The sequence below is a fragment of the Ischnura elegans genome, chromosome 5 (genome assembly GCF_921293095.1).
Source record: "Ischnura elegans chromosome 5, ioIscEleg1.1, whole genome shotgun sequence".
Lineage (NCBI taxonomy): Eukaryota > Metazoa > Arthropoda > Insecta > Odonata > Coenagrionidae > Ischnura > Ischnura elegans.
The window spans coordinates 95,962,061-95,989,273 of record NC_060250.1 but is presented as its reverse complement, the minus strand read 5'-3'; the positions used below and the strand labels follow the sequence as shown (position 1 = coordinate 95,989,273).

At 39.2% G+C, this 27,213-nt stretch overlaps 1 protein-coding gene across 1 annotated transcript in view; it reads right to left on the bottom strand.

Annotated features, from left to right (window-relative positions):
• LOC124159292 (formin-like protein) overlaps positions 1–26,476 on the bottom strand; it is a 380,361-nt gene extending 353,885 nt beyond the window's left edge. The window contains exon 1 of the mRNA XM_046535011.1: positions 26,021–26,476. Within this exon, the coding sequence (XP_046390967.1) occupies positions 26,021–26,257 (237 nt within the window). The 5' untranslated portion in view covers positions 26,258–26,476. The remainder of the gene's footprint in view (positions 1–26,020) is intronic.
• Between the last annotated feature and the right edge of the window lie 737 nt (positions 26,477–27,213).

Here is a 27,213-nt window from a genome sequence, read left to right as displayed (position 1 = left end):
AGAAATAAAAAACACGAAAGTATGTTGGACATAACGATCACTTATGCAAATTTTCATGTTTGTACGGCAAGATGAAGGTTAACACCCTAAAATATAACAATTGTCATTTATTGACTTAAAATAAGTATACATGGCTTATATATTGTTTTTAGAAGAACATTAATGTGAACTCTGAAGTCTATCCCTGCGAACACAAAAAGCTCAGGCAAGGAAATAATAACCGACCCTAGCGATCGAATAGGATACCAAATGATAAGTGTGAATAATGGGTTATGGTGGCAATAACATCAGGAATCCAACAGTAAATATATGACAATTTCTGAACCGCGAAAAGAACATCTCTTGAGCGCAAAGTAAATGCTCTTCCCACAAACACGTCAATATTCCAAAAACAAATTTAGCTTTCGAAGGGTGAAGGTGGAAAAAAAGAGAACCAATTCACTTACACGACCCTATAAAAAGCACTCTAAGGCCTGAAACAGGATTGAATGGAAGGAAAGAGAAAGCATTTGAGGGGGGATGGATTGATTCTTCCATGATTTCCGTCCTGGGAAGGGTGACGCCCTTTAGCCATTTAACTTTCCTACAAAATGGGTCCCTTTTGATTCCTTCGTTCCACGCGAGACAAACATACGCAACCGCAGTCAATTACGGAGCTGCACCCATGCCGGAAATAGAGCTCTCCTTTTAAGTTCCGTCGCGATGTTTAAACACCTCCTTTCCGTGAGTACCTAACATCAAAGAGTGGCAACGAACCTCTTACCTTCCCTTGGGTAATCCGTTAACCTATTTACTCAACCTAGCAAAACGAAAGCTAATAAGGAAAGTTTTCTGTTATTTTTCAGCAACTTCTGCTGCAATACGGCACTGGAAGACAAATGCAGTTACTGAAATAAAATACCCACTGATTCATCAGATATACATCACAAAGTTAATTCACGAAATATAATCGTTGTCTATCTAAATTAATTTTATACGCGAATTCAATAAGACTTCAAACCAACCAATTTAACAAAACACGATTTTATAATAAAAAACTAAAAAAATAATTCAGTTGTACGCTAATCAATGTCCTTTTTTACTTTATTACTGTAAAAAAAATTGTTATAACCTTTTATGTATCAAAATTATGTACTCATATTGATTCATAGTCCTCAAGGAGTTGCATCAATATACCGAAATGCTGTAAATAAATTTCATTCGAAATTCATCAAGACCTAAACACCAAGACATTGAATCAACATTAAACACAAAAGTCAAGATAAAGTAAAAAAAGCTCAACATAATATTAGCCATCAATTTGAAAACAGTAGACACTCGCTGTACGATACTTATCCGTTTCGAAGGACAGATAATATAATATTCGAATTCCATAGTGTCTTATTTACGGACGAGGAATAAGTTCAAAAAGCATCAGGGCATGAAAATGTAGCTACGTTAAAAATGTGCTTTGTACATAAATAAGGCGTAGAATCACATAATTGACGACATATTGTGCTAGTGGAAACAAAATTTACGAAATTGTAAAAAGCGGGCGCAAAATCAGCTCTCATAGTAGGCCGAACCCATCGAAGTCAAACACATGGCAGAGCCATTGTGGAACCCATCTTCTGTTATTCCCATATGCACCAGCACATGCATAGAAAGCCATGCTAACTGCAATAAATATGGAATTCCTTCCGCATGGCATATATACTTTGGAGTGAACAAGGTTGTTATCCTGTAATGACCGTCATTTCCTTCACGAGAAAGACTTTCAAGAGAAAAGGAGAGGGCCATAAAAATCGCCCCCCCCCCCCTTCGCTCGGATACCGTGGAAAATGCAGCAGCGAGGCCATGGTCACTCGAACGATGCACGCACGTGGACAGAAACACAGGGCGGCGAGGCCCGACCAAAGAATTATTAAAACGCCCCCACAAACACGGTCGCCCGGGTCAATCAGTGCCCACACGAAGTGCTGGCAGTCGGCACGCCTATTCCCCCCACATTATTATATATGCTATTCCCTCCATTCACGGACACGACGTTACTTTCGGTAATAACTCTTACTCTGTCGGCGCCTTCTGGCTCCGGACGATGAAGATAAGGATATATTTTATGAAGATCCCAGAAGCCAGTCGTGTAGGAGCTCTCTTCTTCCACTTCACCATATTGTGGAGGGCACACATAGATAAACGCGTAGGAATACCGAACAAAAATACGAAAAAGCTAAGCGGAACTACCATAAACCACAGCAAAGTACATAAATTAAGGCAGGACACTAGGTGACATGCCGGGAAAGATTAAAAAAAAAATAAACGCGTACATTCAACCCAAGAATTTCAGAATATTAAACAAAGAGTTGACTTGAAAATAATTATATCTGCAGTGAAAAAGAAGTTCGAAGGCTCATAATTCCAGGCATACCTATCACAGCAGGCGCCGATGTTAGACTCAAGAAACGAAAGGCAATAAAACCAAAATGAGCATACGAGGAAAGGAAATATTAAGAGATGGTTAAATATGGCAGCCAGAGAAACAAAGTAAGCGGTACGGCATACCTCAGTGATGATTTACCGGCTAGACTGGGAAAATGCAATAAGAGATGTAATAAAATAAAAATAAGGATATAGGTAGTAAACATTAAATGGACTTGATCGGAAAGTTAGAAGAAATAAAAAATAAAGAATTTTAATTTATATAAGTATGGCCAATTAGGCTACAAAAATTTTCCACGTAAAAAGTGCAAAATGACGAAGCCCAAAAGAATAGAAGACGCCCCTGAATGAACTTGTAAAACATTTATTTAAATATTAGCAAAAGTAACAAGAGAGCCAGAAATCGAGCCTGACCCTTGACCCGTAATACGCTGCGCCATAGAGTAGAGTGACGAAGAAATAAATCCTCGACAATATATTAATTTAATCCATCAAATTAAACTACGCAGAAGCTGAGCGATCACTTACGATACAATTTTAACTGTCGAAAATTGTGGTTCATACTCTCTCTGAAGACGTAGGAATAGTAAATTAATGCTTTGACATGTGGTTCAGAACTGTTCTGAAAATGTTAAGTCGATAGCTGATTGAGAAGTGGGTTAGATATGTGTTGCACGATTGTCCATGGACAAACAAACAGACAGAACATTACTTTAAAAAACGTGATAAATTGAGATGCTAAAAAATTTGTATTCAAGTATTGAAATGTAGACCGGAATGGATAAGGTCACTTTTTAAAGTGAGAAGGAAGCGCCGGAAACTTTAACAAAGCTATAAAAATCTGAAGAAGGAAAAGCCATTAATGCTGGTGAAAAATAAGGAACTTCTGCACTATGTGTAATTGAGACAGGTACTGGACCTAAATACAGAAACGAGAACCTAAACATCATCGCAAATTGCATATACCGAATATCGAAAGACTTATCAACGTTATAGGTACGAGCTTACAACACGGAACCAAATCAGGCGTGGTATGGAACACGCCCAGCGAAGCCAAACGTGCCTGGCCTCATGAGTCGTCGCGATGAAGCCGCAGAGCAAAGAGAATAGGGGGTGAGGCAACCAACCACTACAGCCGAAAAGAACTTTCACGGTTGCTCGGCGGGGAGTCTCGTTTCACGATTGGATTGGCGTTTCGTCACGTAACCATAATGCATCAAAGGGTGCATACGAGCGCGGCGAATGTTTACACCCCGTACCGATGCGCACCGACAGTTTCACGAAGGCTTGAGTACGCGTGGAAATATTTCCGTATTATGAAATGAGCACAGAGGGAGAATGGAAATCAGAACAAACCTTATTTAAAACTCACCCATTTTATCCAGTTTCCACCATAGGGTATTTAGCAAACAAAGCGAGTGGCATGAAGCAAGCATAAAGAGGAATATGTTTCAATGCAATACCAACACTTACTATTCACTGGCAAATAGTTATTTTAAGCCCAAAAACAAACCAGCACTTCGTGGATAGGCCTTAGAAAACCTTCCTCCACTTACAGAGTGTGGGTACACCAACTTCTCCTGCGAAATTAAATTACAAACTGAAAAATGATTAGGCTACTTTGCCTATTACGATAAATAAGTAAATAACCATCTTTTCTGAGCACTGTGCATTCAATCGTCACATAGTCAAAATACGAAATAAAACCTGCAACTAAAGATAAATACAACCATAACAAGGCTACATTGGAAGCTGTACACCGAATGACTCCTCAGAACCCTTATTCAATCATGCACCCGACATTGGCCAATTGAAGGGTAGTCTGTGAATTCGTAGAGACTGCGATTTAATGCTTGGAATTTTACCGGAAGTGAACATGTATAAACGAGCGTCTTCAAATTTTGCTCAACACTTTCAGATCTAGCACGAAATAAGTGGCAATGTAGGAATAGCCGCCAAAGGTTCCGTCAGACTCCAGTCTACTAATTAAATCTTCCCCTTGCATGAAAGAACCCGTTTGAGAGGGAATATCGTTTTCACAAAAAGTGTTACATATGTAGGCTGAAGGAAGTTTGTGAAAGGTTCTTGAAAAACTAAAAGAAAGTTAAATCATTCCATTCTTAGTTTACTGTATCGCTAATAAAATTATATTTAGGTAATTATTTTCTTAGGAAGGTAAAATATATATTGTCTTTCCTTTAAACGTAGATAGTTTTTGTAACTTATTACTTCCACTGAAGGGCTCCTTTCATCACTGAAAAAAATACACATTTAACTCGTATACACTCTCATTTACACCAAAAGAGACTGTGACACCGAGAAAAAAATGTATGTAAAGAAAAAAGTAAAAATGTCAGTGTTGTTGATTTTATACCCCACAGTAAGTAACTGAATAAAGCAATAAATTGTAGCTCAACAGCCATAATGTAGTGATTCGCAAATAGAACAGAAAATTAAACTTGCAAAAGAATGAAAACAATTGAGAAAACAATGAGGGGTTAATTGGTCCCTACCGTGCTTAGCATTATCGAAAATGTCCGAGCTTCAAGTGCTACAAACAAACTTGGAGAACTGCAATATAAGAAAAGAAGAAATAGATATACTTTACTTAACGATAATGACGCCGAGTGTATTCAGAGGTACGCCTTTCCTCTAAATCTTGAACAGCTTTAAATTAAGTAACGAAACGCAAATTATGCATACATTATTAACGGACGCCAAATAAAAACGCCTCTCCCAAAAACTAAAACACAACTGCCGATGCAGAACCAATTACTTGAGTAAATCATCACCATCAAAACATAAAACCCCGACAACAAAAATATACGGCAGGAATACCAGCAAATTAGTGTTAAATAGATCATCTTGCTTCCTTGAACAAAAAAAAGGCAACACTGTGCGCCTGCATCGCAACGAGGTATAGGACTGGACTACATGTATGCGCGGATATCCAAACCTATCCACATTTGGCCTAGAGGGGGGGGAGGTTCACGCATACATGTGCGTACCATCGAGCATTGCAGATGGCACGAGAGAATTGGAAGGACAGGGAACAATGGAGAATATATTTGCATTCGTTTCAACCGACCGCCTTTTTCGGGGGTAGGGGAGGGAATGGGGAAAAGGCACGAATTGGCAAGGAACACCGAAGCGAGGATGCTCCAAGGGGCGACCTCCTGCAAAGAAAGGAGGACAGGTGACGGTAGACCTGGAAACACAGGCCTTAGAAACCACTCTCACGGGATATCATGTGCGCGGGAACGTGATGCGTGGGTATTCCGCACCTTTTGGGAGGACCACCGAGGATTCCGGTTTTTGCCCAAGAGGGAGTTTGAGGTCCTATCTCTCTCCACAGTCGGAGCAGTAGCAAGCGAGTGCGAGAACTCCGAGTCCTTCCTGCCACCTCTTTACCAACTGTCCCATTGTAGGTATTTACTCATAGATTGGTCTCCTTTATTAAAATGGTCCCAAACGATCCATCCAGCCTTATGACTGTCAGCAAGTCTAAGGAGAGGCTTATTCAAGAGTGAAGACGTCTACCTACGGTTAAAACCCGGTTATTCCTAAAACAATGTAGCTGCTCAGTATATTAATGACCCATTTATTGCTTCATAATATGCCCTGTACTATTAATAAGTTGCAAAAAAATTCTGGATTCTTAATTTCTCGACTTAATGCAGCTTATAACATTATGAATAATTATTAAACACTGTATTACATAAATGATTGGTGAGACATAACCATAGCAAATTCATAAAAATATGGTGGATTCTTAGTTTACGAAATATGTACCGTTTTACCAGCTTGGTGAACACTCATCCTCACGTCCAATAGATACATGGAACGCATTCATTCTCCCATGCATGGAGATAATTCTAACCCGGTCGGAATGTACTTACATACAGGTATTCGATTTATGTTATTCGAATATCACAGATGCGTACCATGGGTTAGCTAAATTCGCCGGTTGGACAATTTCTACGAGGAATAGACGTAATTCGCGATTTCTCCCATCTTTTCTTTGACCCTAACTGAATAAGTGCAAACCGGGTGGAAAATTACCTCTACTGCTAAAGGAATTTGCTGCATCTAATGTTGCATATCTAATGCTGTATTTTTTCCGCTGGGATCCTCCGTGTATCACCAGAATTTTATCACTTCATTACACATAATTGTCCTTGGTATGCTTGATTTTTGACAAGAAGAACTTCGTCGCTGATTTTTATTCATAAAGAAGGATTGACAGCTAAAGGTGAATCCCAAGATTATACATGAAGAATGATGGTGAATATTCACAAATTACGAGTCCAAAAATGTCAGTGAACAGAAAAGGCTACACAAATTTTTTCACATGGAAATTCCGCTCCCAAAAAACTGTGCCCTACATTGCATGTTCACAGAAGAGCACCTACTAATGATTAAGAGGAGACCCATAAAAAATAAAATAGCAGTACTATTATCAATATAATGTGACGCCAAGGAGATACGATATGTTCACGCAATAAAACCCATATTTTTCGCCTTAAAGCAAGCGATAAAATGAAGACATCGACATAGCCTTCCACTAATCACACGCTGTTTACCGTTCTAGTTTCTCTCTGTGAACACCAGATACCAGTGAGTGAAGTGACACGTCGTCTTTCATGGGGAGATAATGTTTTAAGACGTAAATAATGAGTAAACTGAAACGAGGCCACAGTGATAATGACTCAGTGTTCACAGAGAATTCCGAGAATGTTGTCAGACCGGTAAAAGTTGGTTCCATAACACTGAAAACCAAATGAGTGGACGTATTCGACCTGTAAGCTGAGTAGAACTCTCCCCTGAAACGATAAAAATCATGGGACTTTGCCGCAATTTGAAGTAAAGTCTATATTCCAACGTACACGATTAATACCAAGCCAAGAGCAAGAAAACCCACGTACTAGTCAATATTTTCGACATTTAGCCCATATAAAAGGACGTCAGGTAGAAAGAGTATAACTCTCTCTCCAGCAGAGACAAAATGAAAATAAAAATGATGCAAATAAAAACGAAGTTTATATTTAAACAAAAATATAAAGTCATGTAACAAACTATTATGAATGCAGTCGTTGTCTGTCTCATGTTAGTGGATGCTAAACCTGCCCGAGCTCTCGTTACCCCTCTTATTACTTAATTGTAACCACACTTATAATTTCCAAACTTTCCTTATCGAAAGCTTATTAGATGGCTCTTAAGGAAGACGTGAACACTGGACGAGTTAAAAATTTCTTGACTAAATCCGTAGTCTGCTTCACATATAATAAGCTCCACTATATTCGGCTAGAAAAAGCCGATGTTCATCTGAAATAAAAACTCAAAACTTCTCAGCCTCCCAGTGCTTTACTAACTTAAGTTGACGATGCATTTCAACGTACCGAAGCGTCATTATCAGATACATAATACAGGGTTATCATAATAACGGCGCGGTTTTGAACAAGGTTTAAATGAAAACAGAAATGCTTTAAGTTTTTTTTAATGTTTCGTCCCAAACAGCTTTTTACAAAACTAATGAATTTCAATATGTGCGCCCTTAGTCAAGACAGAACAATAGAGAAACTCGGCATCGACATTTGCCCGATCTTATCGAAAGGCGCCAAGGGGACTAAGGATTAACGTCCCAACCGAAGGACGGGGTGCTGCACTTGAAGTGCCCTCCTCGCGGCACTCAAGCACGGATCGGACAGCCTCTGAAAAATCTCTGCCACCCTATCCCTACCATCTTCCTGTGAATCACTGAACCGCACCATTCTTTAATAAAAAACACTGCATTTTAACAAAAACAACAACACTAATATATTATCCACTTCTGATTTGACTTATAGCTTACAAATCGATTCAACGCACCGTGTTGCCTGATGATGACGATAAAGCGCGATGTTACGCATAGTAAATGATCAGTACATTTAAAAGGAAATTACTCGATGATTTAGACTAACTCACTCTTACATGTCAAAGACTGATCAAACACTCAAACCTCCTAAAAAAAACCGCACTATTACTTCGAAACGAGGGAGGACATCCCTTTCAGCAGCGCATCCTTTTCCTGCAAGTACGAGCCCCAAGTTGCGGAGTCAATGGTGACGAACTGAATAAGGTGAGTAGACACAGGATGTGGGAGTGTAAAACGAAGAAATAAGAGGGTCAAAACATTTAGATAGAAGGCACACTGCGCCAAAATCATAACCGTCTTGATTCACGACAGGCGTGCAAAAAATAAGAGGACTTGGCACGATATCAATCCCACAGTATTGAATTTTTTTGCAGTTCAGATTCCTTTTCCTGAGCTATAGTGATCAACACAGAAGGCACATTTGGATTGTTATTTTTCATCACCTAACTTTCTCCCAAAATTTCATGAAAATTGCGCATACATTTATTCCACTACTTTCCCAACTTCCTGCTTCACGTAGGTGAAATGTTCTCCCCCTGACATTCACCGCTTTTACAAACTAGGCTCATGAGCTGCCAAATCCTTAATTTGATCATTGAGAGCATTGTATGCATCAGCCCACTTTTGAGCCGTTGTCGCCACAATAACCATTGCGGGATAAATTAACGAAGATATCACATCAATAAGAACTACAAAATAACGAATCAAAATTATGATGATGGAATGCTTGCACATAACAAAACAAACGCTTGTGCTTTGCTACGCGATGCAGAGATATGAATCCCAATTGAAAAACTATACTACTTATACGCAAAAGTATACTTACTACTAGTATACGTAAGCGTATACTTATAAAAATGTATACTTACTACTGAAGCCGACATTTCCACAGCAATCAGAGGCAGGTTAAAACTCCTAATATTACAAAAAGGAAATCAACTACTTTCTTTGTTTGACACTTCTCGACAGTTCTAAGTACTGCTTCGCTTAATTCAAGGAAATCCTGCCCAAATTAGAGATTTTAACTTCCTAATATTTACATTAATAAAGAAAATAAATACGGTATGATACAAATGATCGTACAATACATTTTACAACTACACACTTTCTGCAGGCTACATGTTCCCATATAAATCAACCAAGTAAAAAAGCCAGAGTGGAATACGTTGAGTGAAGCATGAATTAAAAACGTAGCACTCCGGGATCCTTCAAAGAATTCCACTTCAAGTAACTACACATCACGGTTACTTAATCGATTTCTGAGTACCTGCGATAGAACCGCTTGCCTTGGGAAAATGAAAATGTCGAAATATAGGTGCTTTAAACCTTGAGCGCTTAAAGGGGACAGATATACTGCCAGATTACTTCGAGACCGTGGCGATATCCACGCTTGCATGGAAACCATTACAACTTCCTCAAGAAAAAGAAACGAGAACATAAGAAAAGTTGCACAGTATGCCGGGCAATTTAACTTAAGATAAGTAGAGAGCGGGTGATATTGGTTAATAAGTGATATTGTAAACTTGTAATTTCTTTGTTTTAATTTGAAATGCTACGCTCTCAATGTGCCACATGTTGAATAACTGGAACCTTCTGACAAGCCATATGGCTTAGAAGGACCAAGTATGTATATGCAAATAAAGGCAATAAATATGTTTTTTTTTATTCTCTCCAAGTATAGAGCTACTTCGCCATGTTTCGTAGTGATAATACTGACAATTTCAAGCAATTTCTATGTACATATATTTATTTTCACGTATAAAATAAATTTGGCCAGTATAATTATTGATGCCCATGCCGTAATTCTGCCGATAAAATTCGTCATTTCTACACTAAATAACGTGCCAAGAACCTCTCACTTTCTTCATAACTTATAAGGTATAACTAGTATGAGCTCTATCCTAAATTTGAAATACTTATCTTTTTCAAGAAAAAAACTGGAGGTAAATTATTCAACACAAAAATACATACTTAGTGAGAATATTAGCAACGCAAAAAAGAGACTTTCAAAACGTAAAATAGGTAAGTAAACCTATCTGATTTTAAATAAACAAAACCATGGCTCCATATCATATGAGGAGATGAGAAGCCAAGGGGTACGTAATTTTTTTAAACATAGTTAGGTACAGAAATTATTAGAAAGAAATATACAAAAACTTGGTCAAGGGATGCGAGTGAGTATCTGTTCTGTTCAGACATCTAGTGGAAAATTAAATGCACTACTAAATACCTAGTTTATATCGTATGTTTTCTTCACCTAATTACTGAACCTAACTTTGTTTAGGACAAAAAAATCATTTGTACCCCATGTCTTCTAACCCTCTAATATCATATGATATACTATACAGTAGACGGACAAAACGGGGTTAAAAAGAAGGTAAGAAAACCAAAGAGAAGGTCTTGGACAGGAGGAGGTAGAGACAACTTTGGTGTTTGGTATCTTTCAGTGGGTAAAATACCAGTTGGGTGATGATCCCAGCTAATGTTCTTTTAATCCAGAATGCTCGAAAAATACGATGGTCAGTCGAAATCAAATGGTCAATCATGGTAACTTTTTTACATATTAATAGCTTAAACAGGTTGGTTAGATCCAACCTGTTTAGAGCGACTCATTTAGACCATGTATCCAAATGATAGTACCGGTAAAAATTCCCGTTTAATTTTAATTAAAGCTTAAGTATATTTAGCCGATTGCTCTCCTTATACAACAGAGTCAGTCGGTTGTTATATAGCTAATAATGCTAACAAAAGAAATGGATATAATAGACGTAGGGTGGGGAGGGAGAACATTTGAACGGGAAGAAGAAATCTCAATGGACACGGCCGTGATTGAGGATGTTGAAGAGAGGATGGTCACGGCTGCTTCGCGCTCAATCCTCCGTCCAGCCATCCATCCATCCATCCATTCATTGAAACTGGAGGTGCTCCACCCCACCAGACCTCTCAGCCGACTTCAAGTGTCATTTCCTGCACATAATTTCGCTCACCCTTGCCCGCAGTGCGAAGGGGTTAAGGGAGCGTTAATGTCCACAACTTGCTTGAATGATGTTGTTTGCACGACAGGATATTTTGACGTCGACCGCGATTTAAAAAAAAATATCTCCGGGGCCTTTAGCCCTTAAGGATTGACGGGGTCGAGTGCTCCACCATCTATTCCGCGGAGTGAGGATGGTCAGCAGACGGCATCAATAACACCATTTAAGTACGATCAAATGATGGTGGGGAGAGACGTCTACTACTTATCACCTCGGTCGCGCCTCGAAAATCGCGATACGAGCATTACAGAATTTTACGCACACTGGGGGGCCTAACCAGGGGTGGGGAAAAGGGGTAAAACTCCGACCCCGATTCCATTCGGACGAAAACTGATGGTAATACAGGGTTCCCACTCTAACTAAATTATAAAGTTCACGATTTTTTCCAGGTTTTCACGGTCTAAATATCATCAAATTGACGGTCTGTTGATAAGCCATTTTAGCCAGAAATATTGACGACGTAACAATCACCGCCCGCACGTTAACTAAACATTTATCAACCGCGACAGGCGCCGTGAATTCAAACGTAGCAATGAAAGTGCTATTTCTCAAGACGTCACCTATCGATGTCAAAATTTAGGTGAAGCTTAAGGTTGTGAGTGGTAAAATGGAGGGAGCAGTGAGGTAGGGAAGTAAAGAAGTGTCTGATTTTTCGCCAGGGTTAATGAACACTTTGTTTGCCGGTCTTCCAATCACAGGCTAAAGATCAATGTGTCGTCATGGCACAAGGCATCAATAATTGCACTTCGAATATACGTGACGAGATAAATGTGTCTCAATGTGGCTCGGCCTTGAAACATGATTTAAGCGTCTTTTTTCTTTTGATCTGTCAATTGTAGTTCTTTTTCTATAAGTTTGACAGATTTTTAAGGTTTATGATGAAATTCACGGCTATTTCCAGGTTTTTCCACGGTAGACGAAATTCACGGCTTATTCACGGTTTAAGGTTTTCACGGTTGAGTGGGAACCCTGTAATAACCATTTTCATGAGGAGTTTTCCCTGATTCACCATCTTCCCCAGAAAATAGCAAATTGACAGATATCCGGTACAGGATCCGCCGCTGCTCTGGGAACCATGAAGTCAGGCGTGACTAAAATTATTTATCAGCCACTGAACGACAATTATCTGAAACTTAAGCGTACTCTTAGCTCAAATAAGAAAGAGGTGCATTTATAAAAAAATAGAAACATATAGAGAATGAAAAAGGCAGGTGACGATAGGAATAAAAAATCACAGAAGTTTCTATCGAAGAATTTCGCGGCACTGTAAAGATCTATTTGGCATATTCTCCAGTTTCGACCGAGTAAGCAAATATCAAGATACCACACTACACCACTCAAAATGCCAATGCAGCCGAAACAAAAAAATGTACCTCATGAATACCACAGAGCATCTACTTCAGCCTTGATTTACTTATTTTTTTAAATTACAGACCTACATTTATGAAAAAATTATGATTAAATTGAATAAATGGTTAATAATGGTCGAGCACGCTCTTAAGTGATTATTAACAATCCAGACGGCGCAGATACTGTCACGAAGTCAAAATGGACCTTTTCTGTTAGACGAAAACGGCGCTATGCATTATCTACATTAGCTAAACACTTTAACGTTTCACGCCGATTCCATGACTTTAAGCCGCTAAGTATTCTGCTAAAAAGACCTTCCATAAAAGTCCATCGATAAAAGTAATTGCCAGCCTGCTGTGAATTCAAGTGGCAGTGTTATTAACAATGGTGGGAATACTACTAAGAGCATATTGAAATACAAGTTTGTTTCACTTCACCACAATTATTCAATGCTTAAGACGCGCTTCACGACACACAGCCATCATCTGGTACAAGACCTGGTACACGGGTATGGCAGTTAAGGTAAAAGAGTACAGGGGTATTCCTAAGGACTCTGGTACAAGGCAATGGCTCTGTGAGACGAAACGCGCAGTACGTATTAAATAATAGTGGAAAAGTACAACTACCCTTTGTCAAAATTTGTCGAACTTGCACTATATTTCGCCTGGATTGGTTGAATTTACATTGGACAAGTTTTTTTCTCCAGGGGTACACGAGGAAAATTTTAATAAATGTGTAAATGCGTGGTTGGATTACAGAAATCACAATCATTCAAAGCTGATGAACGGATATACTCGAGAGAGCGAAAATTGAGGTTATCTCAAGGGCAGGGTAACGCAACTTCCGCCGAGGACACGGTCAGCAGCTGAGCCCCTGCGTCATTAACTCCATATTGTTACGGACGCAACACACCGTGGCACTAAATGGCTCGTGCAGAAGACTTAAGGGGTAGAAACGAGGGCGTTTAGAAGGAATTCCTCTCCCCTAAGCACTCCCGAAATAGAAAACTATTGACGACGGGAGGGGATTCATTTCCATTTTAGACCGCTGGGAAAAACGGAGAGCTTTACGGAAAAAGCACGTTCTCAGATCGGTGGCTATATACGAACTTGCCATAGCGACACATTCATGCAGAAGGAAAGCTGAAAAAAAATGGGGGGCCCAAAAAAATCATAACATTTCGATGCCCAGGGCAAATGTGGTTGTCGTAAAAAGTTAAGAACCCAAACACCTAGTTACGAGTCTACAAAAATTACAACATACTTTAAACCGCGACATCGCATTCCATGAATATCGAATATTCAAAGGGATTGTTTCCACAGCGAGGGAAGATTGATGATCCTGTCGTATTGCATTCGCGGTAAATAATGGGCATCGTAATATTAAACACAAAAGATGAAAATCGAAAATAACGGCGACCTAAAATACTAATGGAGCGCTCTATTATGGAGAAAAATATAAATAAAAAGATTCCAAACCCTATTTATTGGAATATTTTATGAAATAGGGGCAATTACAGGGTTACGCCAAAGGAAGTGAGGAATTATTTTAAACTAAGTAAAACATAACAAAAGCGAGAAGATAAATCGGAGTTCAATAGGTTCTTCGAAAATAGACGATCGCTTATGTGCCACGGCCCAGTTTCAAAAAGATTATATCCGCTGTCTGCATCACGAAAGCTAAAACCTACCTCCATAAATATCCAAATTATTACACAATTTTTCCATAAACTTTTATCAGGTAATTGGCTTACTCTCAAATGAACGATGGTAACCGCGAATTTCTCACGTCAGCGAAACCAAGTAACGATAAGATGACCGAAAAACAGGCAATAAGTGCTCATTAAGGTCAAAGAAGAAATGATTAACGTTATCAACAATGTTCCGGCTTAAAAAGTATACTATCTCCGCCTGACAGTTAACAGTCATAGGTAAAATGATAACAATTATGAAATGAAACCACCCAATCACCAAAAGTATCTCAATCATATCCTTCCACAATTTGATAACCATTACAAGGATATCTAGCCGATTTACATTCTAAAACCAAAATGCAAATGTCTGTAGATCGTTTAAGAGTTTTGGTAGGAATATAAATAATAATAAGCTAAGTACAAATGTTCGAATAAATATTGTGTGGTTATGTATGTAAAAGTGAACTCCATAATACAAGTACTTGAAATTCAAAGACGTAACTCAATGGTAACGAAATATATGTCGAAACTGAGAGAAAATACAATAACAAAGAATACTAATACTCATGAAATGGGATTGAGAAAATTAACTGCTCATTGGTTTGAAAAAAATACAACGCTTCATCATTTCAAGAAATGTAACAGAAGATTAAATAATCTTTTGATAGCATGTCCTTAAACTCCAACCTCGATGTGTGAATACTTGATGTAAATAATATAAGAAATCTCGCCAAACCAGGTCCATTCCATCGACAACACGCCATCCGTCATGAACTGTCGAGAGGTTTGGACGAAGTGATTTGAAGACTGATGCAGCATTGACAACGGATCGCATTGTGCCATGAATTATAATCGTTGCCATCGCGGAGAATACCCCGATGCTATCGTGTTGTTCCAACTCTTTTCGCGACAGGTTACCGCGCCGCGACACTGAATGACAGCCTACACGGTGTCGGCGCGACACAAAATATGACTTGCGAAAGAGAAAGCCATCACCTTCCACGAAACGAAACAACCCGATGCGCCGCGGGTGATCGGAAAAGGTCAATGCTTCCACGGGAATGACACGGCAGAGAGAGAGAGAGGCCGCGCTTTCGTGCAAAACGAACAACGAGCACACGTGATGATAAATATATTCGTCCCAGTTTCTCTTCCGACGTTTTGATATTCAAATTATAGCCAGGTGATGAAGAAGAAAGCGAAACGTTAATGCAAAACAGCTGCGGTGGTTACAATCACCTTTAAGGAGAAGTGAATTCAGTTTTGAATAACGTACGATTTGAACCGCGAAACTTGCAAGAGAATTCCGGAAAAATAGTTATCAACAAGCAGAATTTCAGGTCTAAAGGGAAAACTAGCCAAAAATGTGAAGGACACCCAATCAGATGGTTTCACGGGAATGTCATCCGTGAACTCGGTACTAGTTCTATTCATCATAAATGATAAAACATATTATTTTCCATAGTCAAATGCCGGGAAGTTAATGTTTCAGTAATTGAATATGATTTCACTAAGTTTTGTTGCCGCAGACATCAACATCTTAAATACTCAAAAGGTAAAATGTTTTTATCAGTGCGGTTTAAATAGAGCTGCATTTCAGAGAACTTATAACCTGGGTACATACACTTGAACACTATGCTAATGGTCGAAGGAGCTTAATACATGTGGCACAGATGTATTGAAACACATTTAAAAGTTGAGTGCATGATGATTATGACATCAATATTACTTCCATCATGAATTAATTCCTTAATTATTTTAGTGGACAAGAAAAGGACTACAACCGATGCAGAAAAATCAGAATTGACATCGGGCTATGAGCGCATGAGCAGGAAGGGAAGGCCATGGAAACCAATTCTTCCTCCATGGTAACTCCCGAGAACCAGCACTCAGTGACTTCTCAGAAAATGAGAGACGGGAAAACCACTGCAAAAGTCCGCCACTGTTGCCAATATATCCTCAGAGGTATCGTTATACTCATAACCACACATTCCTTCGAAAAACGACAACGGAAAACCGAAATTCAATCGTTAATATTGAATTCTTAAATTGAAAAATCGATCCTGGAGGCTAACTGATGACCATTTTGATCGATAACGTCAAAAATAGGAAGAATTATTACAAGAAAAATGAAAGAAAGAACTGGTTTCGGAACATTGGCAGTTCATCATCAGTAGCAGGGTTTAGCGTATAAACGAAAAGAATCTGGACTCCACGAAGAGCATAAAAAAGGCATGGAAACGGCAGCACCGAAACTATCCTCCCACACGTCTCGACCGGCGGGAGCTGATGTTATAAACGCGAGAGCATAAAAAAGGTCATCATCGTGAGAACAGCACGTGTGTTTACGCCCCCTTCTCCGTCACTACGCAGAAAAACCCTGACGCCTCCCTTTCCGTTACCCCTTCCCCCATTCGCCGTCGAGCTCCACAGGGTGTCGGAGCAGACGGAAAAAAGCAGATGAAGAGAGCAAGCGCACTAAAAACAAAACAGAAGGGATGCGTGAGAAAGGGAAGGAGAGGAATGGAATAAAGCTAAGCACGATGGGGTTGAAAAGCAGGCCAGGCTGCAGACGTCTTTCTATCTAGGGCGACCCAGTTGAATACAATTTTCCAAACCTTTCATGACAATAAAAGCAAGTCTCGCACGACTTGAGGTCGAAACGAAAACAAGGAACCGGGTCAACAGGCAGTGCTGTATGCAGTGTCTAGCGTAATGATTCAATTACCCTGAAGACGGAAAACATTGAATTTATGAGCATATCATTTAATTACTTCTCAGGGAACTTTCTCTATTCTCCGAAGCATAAACGTAATCGTATCCTGATTGTTGATGCTATCATAAAGGTCTTAGAAACGACTTAGAATTTCTTTGATACGCTCGAAGCACTGGAAAATGTAATTAAATAGACAAATAATTGCTTGAATGTAGCAGCGGAAGGATTCTGACGGTACTTTAAAACTTATTATGAAGATAATTTTTCAATAAGAAACCACAACACACGCACCATGCCACCCCTGCAACCCCAACATTATGAAAAACTTCCGTGTGCATGAGAAAACATCACGAAATACGCACGGAAGACCCACACGCGCATAAACTACTTATTAAATTACAAAATTGATAGCAGAGTTGACTACTGTGCAAAGCCGATGAAGTATATCGAACACATTCGAGCACTATGCACACAGCATTTGAAATCTCGAAGTTGAGAATAGGGTAGTTTCCTTCATCAAAGAAAACGAAAGGCATTGATTGCGATTCGTTACCCACCATTAGTGTATTCATAATACACAAATTATTTCGTTTTTGAAATACCGGTTTAGACGAATGGCAAGGGTCAAATTTTATCCTCATTTGAAAAAGGCCAGATTGGCGCCCATGCGATTCCACTCCACGTGACGTCACAGGGACCTAGTTTCTACACGAGAGGATAGGAGTTATACGTCGTCTGAGGTTACCAATGCATGCATGAGGCACAGAGCTCAGGGAAACATGTCTTAATAATCACCTACTAAAACTGGCTAAGGTCGGAAAGTTTTCTTCGTTTGATAAGGTATTAATAAACCTTTTTTAAGCCAAGCGCTACCATTCAGCAAGGTACTCAGCTACCTGCTGGCAGCCTGCGACGTATCAGCGCTAAGCCTCGCCTCAAGGTCACCTCACCGGGCGGGAGGGGGAACCAGAAATACGACGTACGGAGATATTTCCCGGCATTCATACTTGAGCGTCGCGTTTTCGCGCGCTTGAAATTTTTCACTTTTCATTTAATCGCGAAAAATAGATATTGTCATTTAAAAATCTAAAAGCGTGAAATACGTACTCCAGGAGTATTAATCTTTCGATTAAGGCAATAAAAAAATAATAGGAAACCACCCTATTTCACGAAGAAAATTCAACTTGTAGTTAACTAATTTACATATAGGTATGTAAGGGTATACAGGTGATGCGTTAAAAGGCAATTCATAGTTTACAAGCAAAGCACAATTTCTAAGCAACCCCTTCAATTCTTCAAATAAATATCTCGAAAATACTTGTCATTGCTACAAGAGAAACTTGTCTTCAGAGGGAATAAGTACATAGTGGCATAGAAAGCAAATAATATCAGGAAAATTAGATGAAATAAACGAACTACGGAAAAAACAATAGGAGGAATATAAACTCCGTGTCGCCGACCTACATGGGGAATCCCCAAGGCCACTGCGCACGATGAGTGGCCACTGACGGAAACCGAATAAAAATAAGTGATTCGAAATTTCATGGAATTTTGAATTTTAGGAAATCCACTTTCTCAGCTAGTTCCGGGAAAAAAACACTCGATTTTAAGAACCCAGTCAAGTGTAAGGCAGTAGACGCATACAGATCAACAAATAGCAATAGGTACTTAGATATTTTTCCTTATGACTCAGTTTTTAGCTTGTAACCCATTTTATCCCTTCAATTTGCATGATAACTCACTCAATTTACGTGCACTTCCTGTATCTTCAAATAATTCATGCACATTTATCATAATTGCATAATTTACCACACTCTGCATTCAGGGCGTATGATTTCTCTTTAAGGGTTAGCTAAAAACTGTAAATTATCGCAGTAACCAATAGGCTTAGTAATGAAAATAGCTAATCATGCAGCCAAGTTACATGCATTATCATCATAATTTAACCTAGGAAAAAATAGCCCTTTGACATTGGTTTTCAACAATTGAAAAATTAATTAATACAGAGTTGTACGACACACAACGCCACTTCGGTGCAGGAACCAACACCCGTCATCTACGTAAACATTTGGCAGCCAATGAGTAAGATATAGACCTGCATCCCCTTCATTGAACGACCGCTAAATTTATATCGAAGCAGTTATTCAATAATCACGTGTTTACTAAAACGTTCTCGCTCCTCAGGCTCAAAAGCGAGGTCATCAAATCTACATTGGGAAATAATTCAAAGATAGGCCTTTAAAGTTAGGCAAGTAGAAAGCCAAAGAAAATCAAGCACCTTTACAAATAGTTCCGACGGGCAGTAATTATTTTTCCCAGCCCAGCGATCAACGACGCGAGAACTTCCTCTTTTGCCCTCAAAGATTCAGCTAATAGGTCGGAAGAATAGGGACAATTCGTTTGTTTTAATTTTTTATTTGATAGCTCAATAAAATGGACGGAAATGAATGTTTACGGCCAAAATAGCTTCCAAATGACGCACAGTGTGCAACGACTTAGTAGAGAAGGATAAAAAACATCGGGAATCGACAACGTAAAAAAGCATACGAGACATTATTCGATTTTGACGAATCGAAGTGCACCAATCGTAAAGGGCTCCTACATTCGATAAAAGTTTTTCATCGGCATCCAGAAGCGGCGAATGACCCTGGGAGTGAAGCATCACCGCATCCCTACGATGCTACGAGGTCATCCATTAAATGCTGCCTTCCATTAAAATCCACTACAGCGGATATAGAAAGCAACCATAACAACGGACTTTATTAGTATCCCATCAAATTTATCCCAACAGACAGATGGAATCGGGAAATCACAGTAAGTGAAAGATATCAACAGCGCAAAGGGGAACGCCACATTAAAGTCGAAACAGTTGACGTAGAAAAGCTCATTAGTAAAAGTCAAACAGAGGCAAAAATTAAGGAAAAATAACATCAATCAACGATTGATAACAATGATAGTGTTAAAAACGACATGGAAACCATCACACGGAGATTAAAGTTTTCGGCGAAACGTAGTAAATAAATTAGCGGTTTCTCACAAACCTCGAGCGCTCTTTAAATTTAAGTTTATTTTTTTATACCCATAATTAGAAAACCTCAACTCAACTAGATTAACTCCACCCAAAGGTATTCAAACCTCCACCAGAAGATGTCTCCCTGAGCAAAAACGCGTCGTAGGCATTGAAATGATTGTGAAAAAGTGCAATAGCTTCTATTTCAATAAGTCGAACTTCCTCTTTAGAGAATCCTCGCCGTTGAATTTATTCAATGTTTCTCTCTTCGACTAGGTAATCCCCAACACTTGGTAGACATAGAGGTGATCAAAAAATGACAACCGTAGAGCGGGAACAAGAAGTTGGCGTCACAACCAAAGGCGGTAACCGTGACAATGAACCTAACGACCACAACTCGCCCCCAGCGGATGACCCGCATGAAGCGTACCACGTGCATGTACACAAAACAAGAAAGATGAATGGAGAGACTGGAGAAGAAGGGGGTCGGCAAGGATTTGGGTGAGATCCCCAGCCGGCAATGAGTCCCTTTAAGTGAAACTGTGGCTTCGCCTACCAGAAGCAAAATTCAAGAGCAACAATTGCAGGAAAATTTCCAACATCAGGAATTCACGACGCGTTTTGAGGGACTATTCCGACTTGACTTCCAAAAATTACAGCTTTTATCGCTTACACTCCGATGGTCACGCCATTGCAATCAAAATTAATAATCAAGTGAAGCTTAAATCTCTACATTTTTCAGTGAGAATCAACGCTTCTTTCGTTTTACAGACTATCGTCTTTTAATCTAAAGCAATTGGTAGGACTTTCGATTCCACTCCGATTTGTTCGTCAAGTCATTTGCAATTCACGTTCAAATAGATACTAAAATAAATTATAAATGAGTGTGAGAAATCCACACATTTGTGAAAGCAACATCCTATGAGAAGTGGGTGGGCTTGCCTCGGTGGAGAGCTGAGAGAGAGAGAAAAAAAAACAAAATCTGTCGATTGAATGAATATTAATTAGTAAATGATAATGAATTTGAAGAAATCATAGAAATACAGAAAATATGCATTCTTTCTTGTTTCAACGTTACTCCATTCATTCAATCCGCAATGACACAGTGGCAGTAACGCCTGAGAGTATCGACTTTTAGACTAATATGATACTGGGTCCAATTATGTGCTTCCGTAATTGATTATGAGTCGACTGGTCTACGAAAAACTAAATTAAGCTGCTGAATTTAGGTATGATTCTTTAGGAATCTCTCTTCTTTTAGCAAAGCAACAGTACTCGCATTGCACGCAGGTAAATACATAAGGAAAGAGTTGTCACCATGAGCTTCCTATCACTCAGTCACTCGGTAATTCCACCCCATTTTCCTGGAGGTATCTTCACAGGCGGAAAATTTGTCACAATTCTTTGTGCATTTACAAAGCGTCATAGAAAGGGAAGTCGCGGTTTCCGGCAGACGAAAGATAAGACGCCATTTTAAAAACGCAAAGAAACCCCCGTACAGTAATAAGATCCAACGAAGGTAGCTTTGAGAATTAAGACATTTATTCGAAAATACATTAATTCTGTGGAGCGTAACTACCTCTATATCGTGAGTGAAGTAGCATGTATTGGAGTTCAAGGATGAAAACAAATTCCATCGATCAATTGCGGATTTTAATGACACTTTCTGCTGTAAAACATTAACACACAAATATCACAAACAAGAGGCCACTTCATAACTGAGGCTCACTTCCTTCATAGACTACAACAAAATGATGACGCAGTCCATGCATTCCTATAGCGCCATATATTCAGTTTCAGATAATTTTTAATTTTCGGGGCCAAAGTTACGGCAAGAATATTGAGAGCTTCCTTCCGCAAGGCGTCCTGAGACCCATAATTACAAGAGGGAGTCTCAAGACAAAGAGCGTTTCCTATGATATTCCTTCCGCATCTTTGAGAAGTGAAGTCTGGGTGAAGTTCAACGGAAACGTCGTCCGAAATGAATATATTATCACAGATAATGTCTTTATCGAAGTTCCAGTTGTAATACAATTCCCAGGAAATCATCACTCCAGAAAATCATTCGCTATTCTAAATAAATAAAATTCAGGGAAATACCCTAGCAGGAGCGGAGGAAGTACTCAATTCTCGTAAATAGCAATTAGGGATGGACGGATCCAGGATTTTTTTCGGATCCGGATTCGGATCGGATCCTTGATTTTCGGAGCACATATATTCCGGATGGGATATTTTCGGATCCAAATGCATTTTCAAATTCCTGCTATTAAACGAAGTAATTATTCAAGTTTATTCTGGGTACGTAAAATCGAAGGAATGCTTTTTACATTTTCATACACATTTTAATATTTTTATAAATTAAAAATCATTTTTATAGGCTTTCAAGTTGTTTTTTTAAACATATTTACACGCTCAGGACCTAAACTGTTACGCTTGGGTTCGTAAATGAAAATAGGAAAAATCTTCGGATAAACCACTGACCAGTGGCGTAGGACAAGAATCGCATGCGACAGCACATTCGAAGAGAGAATCGGAGCTCTTTCCACCCTTATGGGGCATGGTTGCATTCATTGAAGCTATTATGTATTTAAAATTTCGGATTCAGATCTGATGTCTTCCGCGACTTTGGATCCGATGTATCCGATGAAGGGCAATATCCGCGTATATTAGGATTCGAGGTATCCGATCCGACCATCCCTAATAACAATACTTCTATAACCTACGCAACATGCTGTTAATAGCCATCGGTATAGTCTATGCTAAGAATTGAGGTAGCTAAGAATTCAAGAATCGAATTGGAGATTTGAACGAGCGTCGATTGGTGATAGGCTTCATTATTTCAGTTCAGAATGGGGCTTCGTTTGAAAAAAGGACATTCAAACGTCTACCATAGACTCTGAAATAATATTACTTACGCGATACCTTTGTAAAATTCAAAATTTCTTCACATTTTCCTTTCAAACTCAACAGCTCCTACTCCTACGGCTGGTGTAAAACACCACTTTAACCTGTCATCCGCAAATTATAACTCAGTTTCCACTAACGTTTGCGAAGCTTATGATTATCTGTAACGGATTTAGGTACTACGTAGGAAATTATCTTAAGACTTCCCTATCAATACGGAATATATTAAGATAACAACTCAACCGCTTACCTCATTTCTTCTCAATAAGTATGCCATCCAACAACGAGACGGCCAACGGTCCATTAGAACGTAAACGTTGGCGTCAGAGCATATTAAGAGAATCAGGAGATACCCTCATGGAAAAATATACACGAGGTAAAACACGGGAAAAACATCAACAAGTAACGAGCGAACGAAATAGTAGATAAGGACAGGGCACCAGGGGTAAAAATAGTTAAAGAGTCAAAATGAGATCGTGAGTGGACGGGGAAACAATACTGTTTTCACCAGCAAGTACGTAATGAAATAAGTATTACGGCTCTCTACCTAAATTACTAGTGTACAAGGAGGCAAGTGAAGTCTAATAAAATTGAGTTGGAAGAAAGGTTATCCTCGTCAATTTTCGTCATCGCAACTAAATGTTACGGATACATCCAATCAACTAAAAAAACCGAAGGGAACTTGAGGAAACAGTCAAGTGATGCATTTCTCTACTGCCAGTGCTGGCAGTAGAGAAATGCATACATAGAAATAGATTCATTCATTTAATACACATATTATTACGGATTCCCTTCGTTTCGCAGAACGTACCTTACTATGAAACAAAAGAATTGACACGAAAATTACAACGAGCACTATCCTGCAGGAATCGATTATTAAACTTTTTCTGGCAAAAATACCGCGGAGAAGTAAAGAAAGAATTCTACAGATTGAGTCCAGGAGTACAATTTCAAAGCACAACAGGCTGGCGTCAAGTTATACAAGTGGTCACTATCTAGCGCCGTTTCCTTCGGCAAATAATGTGATAGAAGATAACGTCTTCACTTAATAAAAAAAATGTTGTCGTCGATGGAGGAGAGGAGAAGAATATTGAATTTCGATAATAGAGATAATAGTAAAGAAGAAAACGGAGGTGATTTGGACGAGCGGGGTTGAGAAGAAATGGTAAGCTGGATACAAAGGGTGAAAATGTAGAGAGTACCGAGGGGCAAGGAACAGTTAGAATCCATATGAATGGTAAGAAAGGAGTTAAATGAAAGGTTGTAAACACGAATGAAGGAAGATACGACAACTAGCGAGAAAAATTAATTTCGTCAGTGGAAAATTCAACAGTCGTAGACTTCGGGGCATGCAAAAAAAATACTGATATATTCAACCAATCTATTATATTATACCTCTATTATATTTAAACCAATCGTCCATCACCTTAAATAATTATCGTGAAGATAGACACAAAGAAACCTTGAGTACGTGGGTTGCCTCATATCTGACAATGAGTTTCCCACGACCCAGCTTCACGGTGCTGCGTGCATCACGACTAACGTAGACCGTGTGATTTGTAAATTAACAAACCATGAGATCAGCGTCTTGTTCACGTCGAATGATGCGTCAGGTAAATCCACGACCACCACAAGATATAACAAATGTCACCTCAACACGATGAGAATAGGGTTGTTTCCCACTTGTCAGAAGGGTCGCAGAAGAGTAGAGGGAAAAAACAACAGAAAAATCAAAGAGTTAGAAGGCGACATGAAAATCAGGAAGCGATTTCTCGATTGTGACTCATTCGCGGAAAAAAATGAACGAGAAAGTGAGAAAGATCAGCCCGTATAACTTCCAGTCGAGCCTGGAGCGACGAGGCGCCAGATCACGGGAGAGAGAGAGATCACAGATGATACAATCAAATTCGCGCACCACGCATATGCAGAATGTAAACATCCTCCGAACTCGCATTACCAAATACTTCGAAAAATGGAAAACAGATACAGGTGGGCGAATTGGAAACCTTGTGATGGGAGAAAAATTCACGCGATTAGAAAAAATATTCCGCACCCATCATTCACGGAGATGTGACAACAGCGCGCGAAGGAACAAGAAAAGGAGACTGCGTATGGCTCCGTCATTCTTGTGTGGGCAACACTTGGGTAGAAGGCTGGGTACCGCTCCCCTGTTCCCGCGGTAGGGAGCAGACAAAAAAAGGAAGGGAAGGTGATTTCACATCCCTCTCCCATGGAAAGCAATTTTTTTAAATCCATGTGACCAGATGAAAGTGAACAACTGCGGGAGTTCTCGGAGATCATCCCTGGAATGTGGAGACTTTTAATCATAAACGGCAACGATCATTGAACAGTAAGAAAAGGGCAATAACATTTCCCTTGCTGAATATTACATCAAGCAATGGAAGGGGCATAGAATAATTACGGCACGGGAGCCATACAAAAATGCGAATAAAATGGAAATGCCTCCAAAACAATTGCTGCAACGACTGGTTGTATGCAATATCAAACGTCATTTCTCACATCAAACAATGGCATATCCCTGCTTTTAAAGACGTCATCATTTAAATGTGCACGAAAATTATGAAGCCAAAGCATCCAAAAGCAAAATGAATGAGGCTAAACATAAGTGCATGTGATCTTCAGTTAACTTTCCAAAACATTTCGCATAGGTACCATGACGGCTGACGAAGAGGTACTCAGCAGGCATTAATTAAGAAATATATAAGTAAGAGGTGAACTATTTATCCTCGAATTGCTATTAAACTAAAGCAATTTAAACTTAAGGCTAATCCTCTCATCTTGTTAACCTTCTGAAGAAATATAATTCTCATCGTACTTCGCATAGCATCGTTCGCTGTCGAGAATTGCTATGGCGACAGGAGTTGAGTCAACAAGTGGTATCAATCATATACTAGCAAGTTCTCCCCAGTGAAGCTGCATTTGCGCGAGAAAATAGACATAAACATGTTTCGAAACTCACCAGAACTTTGGTGAATCTCCTATCCAACTCACTGGAATCCGGCATTGGTTGTTTACTTCTGACTGATGAAGTTGTAGACGTTGTAGTAGGGGATGTAGTCGTGAGGGTTCGCGGGGTTCCCATGGAAGATACATTGTTCAAAGTAGGTTTGTTGTTTCCACCAACAGGCAAGGTTGACAAAGTTGGTATGGCCGAGGAGGGCGGCGACTCACTCTTAGAGCTGAATGTATTCCCCATGGCTATTTCCGAAGGCAATTCACATTCATGGGGTGCACACACCAACACTATCACTTCGTTAAAAACTAATTTGAAAACATTGTCGCACACATGCACTGCTAAATTCCATCCTGTGACGTTAGAAAAACAACATGCCACGCACGCCTGAAGCAACAGGTACCTCCGCTTCCATTCCGCAAAGAGAACTAAACTTCCCCCAGTCGCAGGGTTCTGTCAAACTACTGAATGCGAGCTTCGTGTGCTGCTGGGAACACGGGACGCATGCGCCGCGGCCATCTAACTGAGCCACTTACAACTACGCACGACTCCAACGACAGATGAAAACTGATATTAGCGGGCGGGTTATTCGAATTCAAATTTATGGATCACATCTTAAAAAAACACGTTGATAGCTGGAGTTCAAGGCTTCAAAATTTTACTTTTCACAAATATTTTATCCTATAAAAATTTTTACTTGTAAATTCTTTTATTATGTTACCAACTTTTACCAATAAAATTTGCATTATCTACTTTTATGAAGAAGTTACGCAGGGTGCGAAAAATAATAACGAATTCTCAAAAGAAACATTTTTGGTTAAAGAAGTCATCTAATATGTAACTTAAAAATTAAAATTATACATTTTACCATGCTATCTTTGACGAGTGAACAAAAAATTATGACAAAGCATTTCATTTGTCTGTCTGTATAATTGTAATCTTATTACATCCCTATTTGATTTGTTATTTTCAATGAGAAAAAATACGATCTTGTAGAAAAAATACTTTTACCGTAATTTTCAGAATTAAAACGGGATTCTTGTTGGAAAAAAACTATTTTTTTAAATGATATTTGAAATAAAAAATGTACCCAGTAGGCATTTGTGAATTCCCATATTGTTAAGTTGAGAGTGCTAACAACTATTGGCTTTCACTTAGTACTTTGATGCTGTGATCACCAGCTATCGATGGTAATCTAA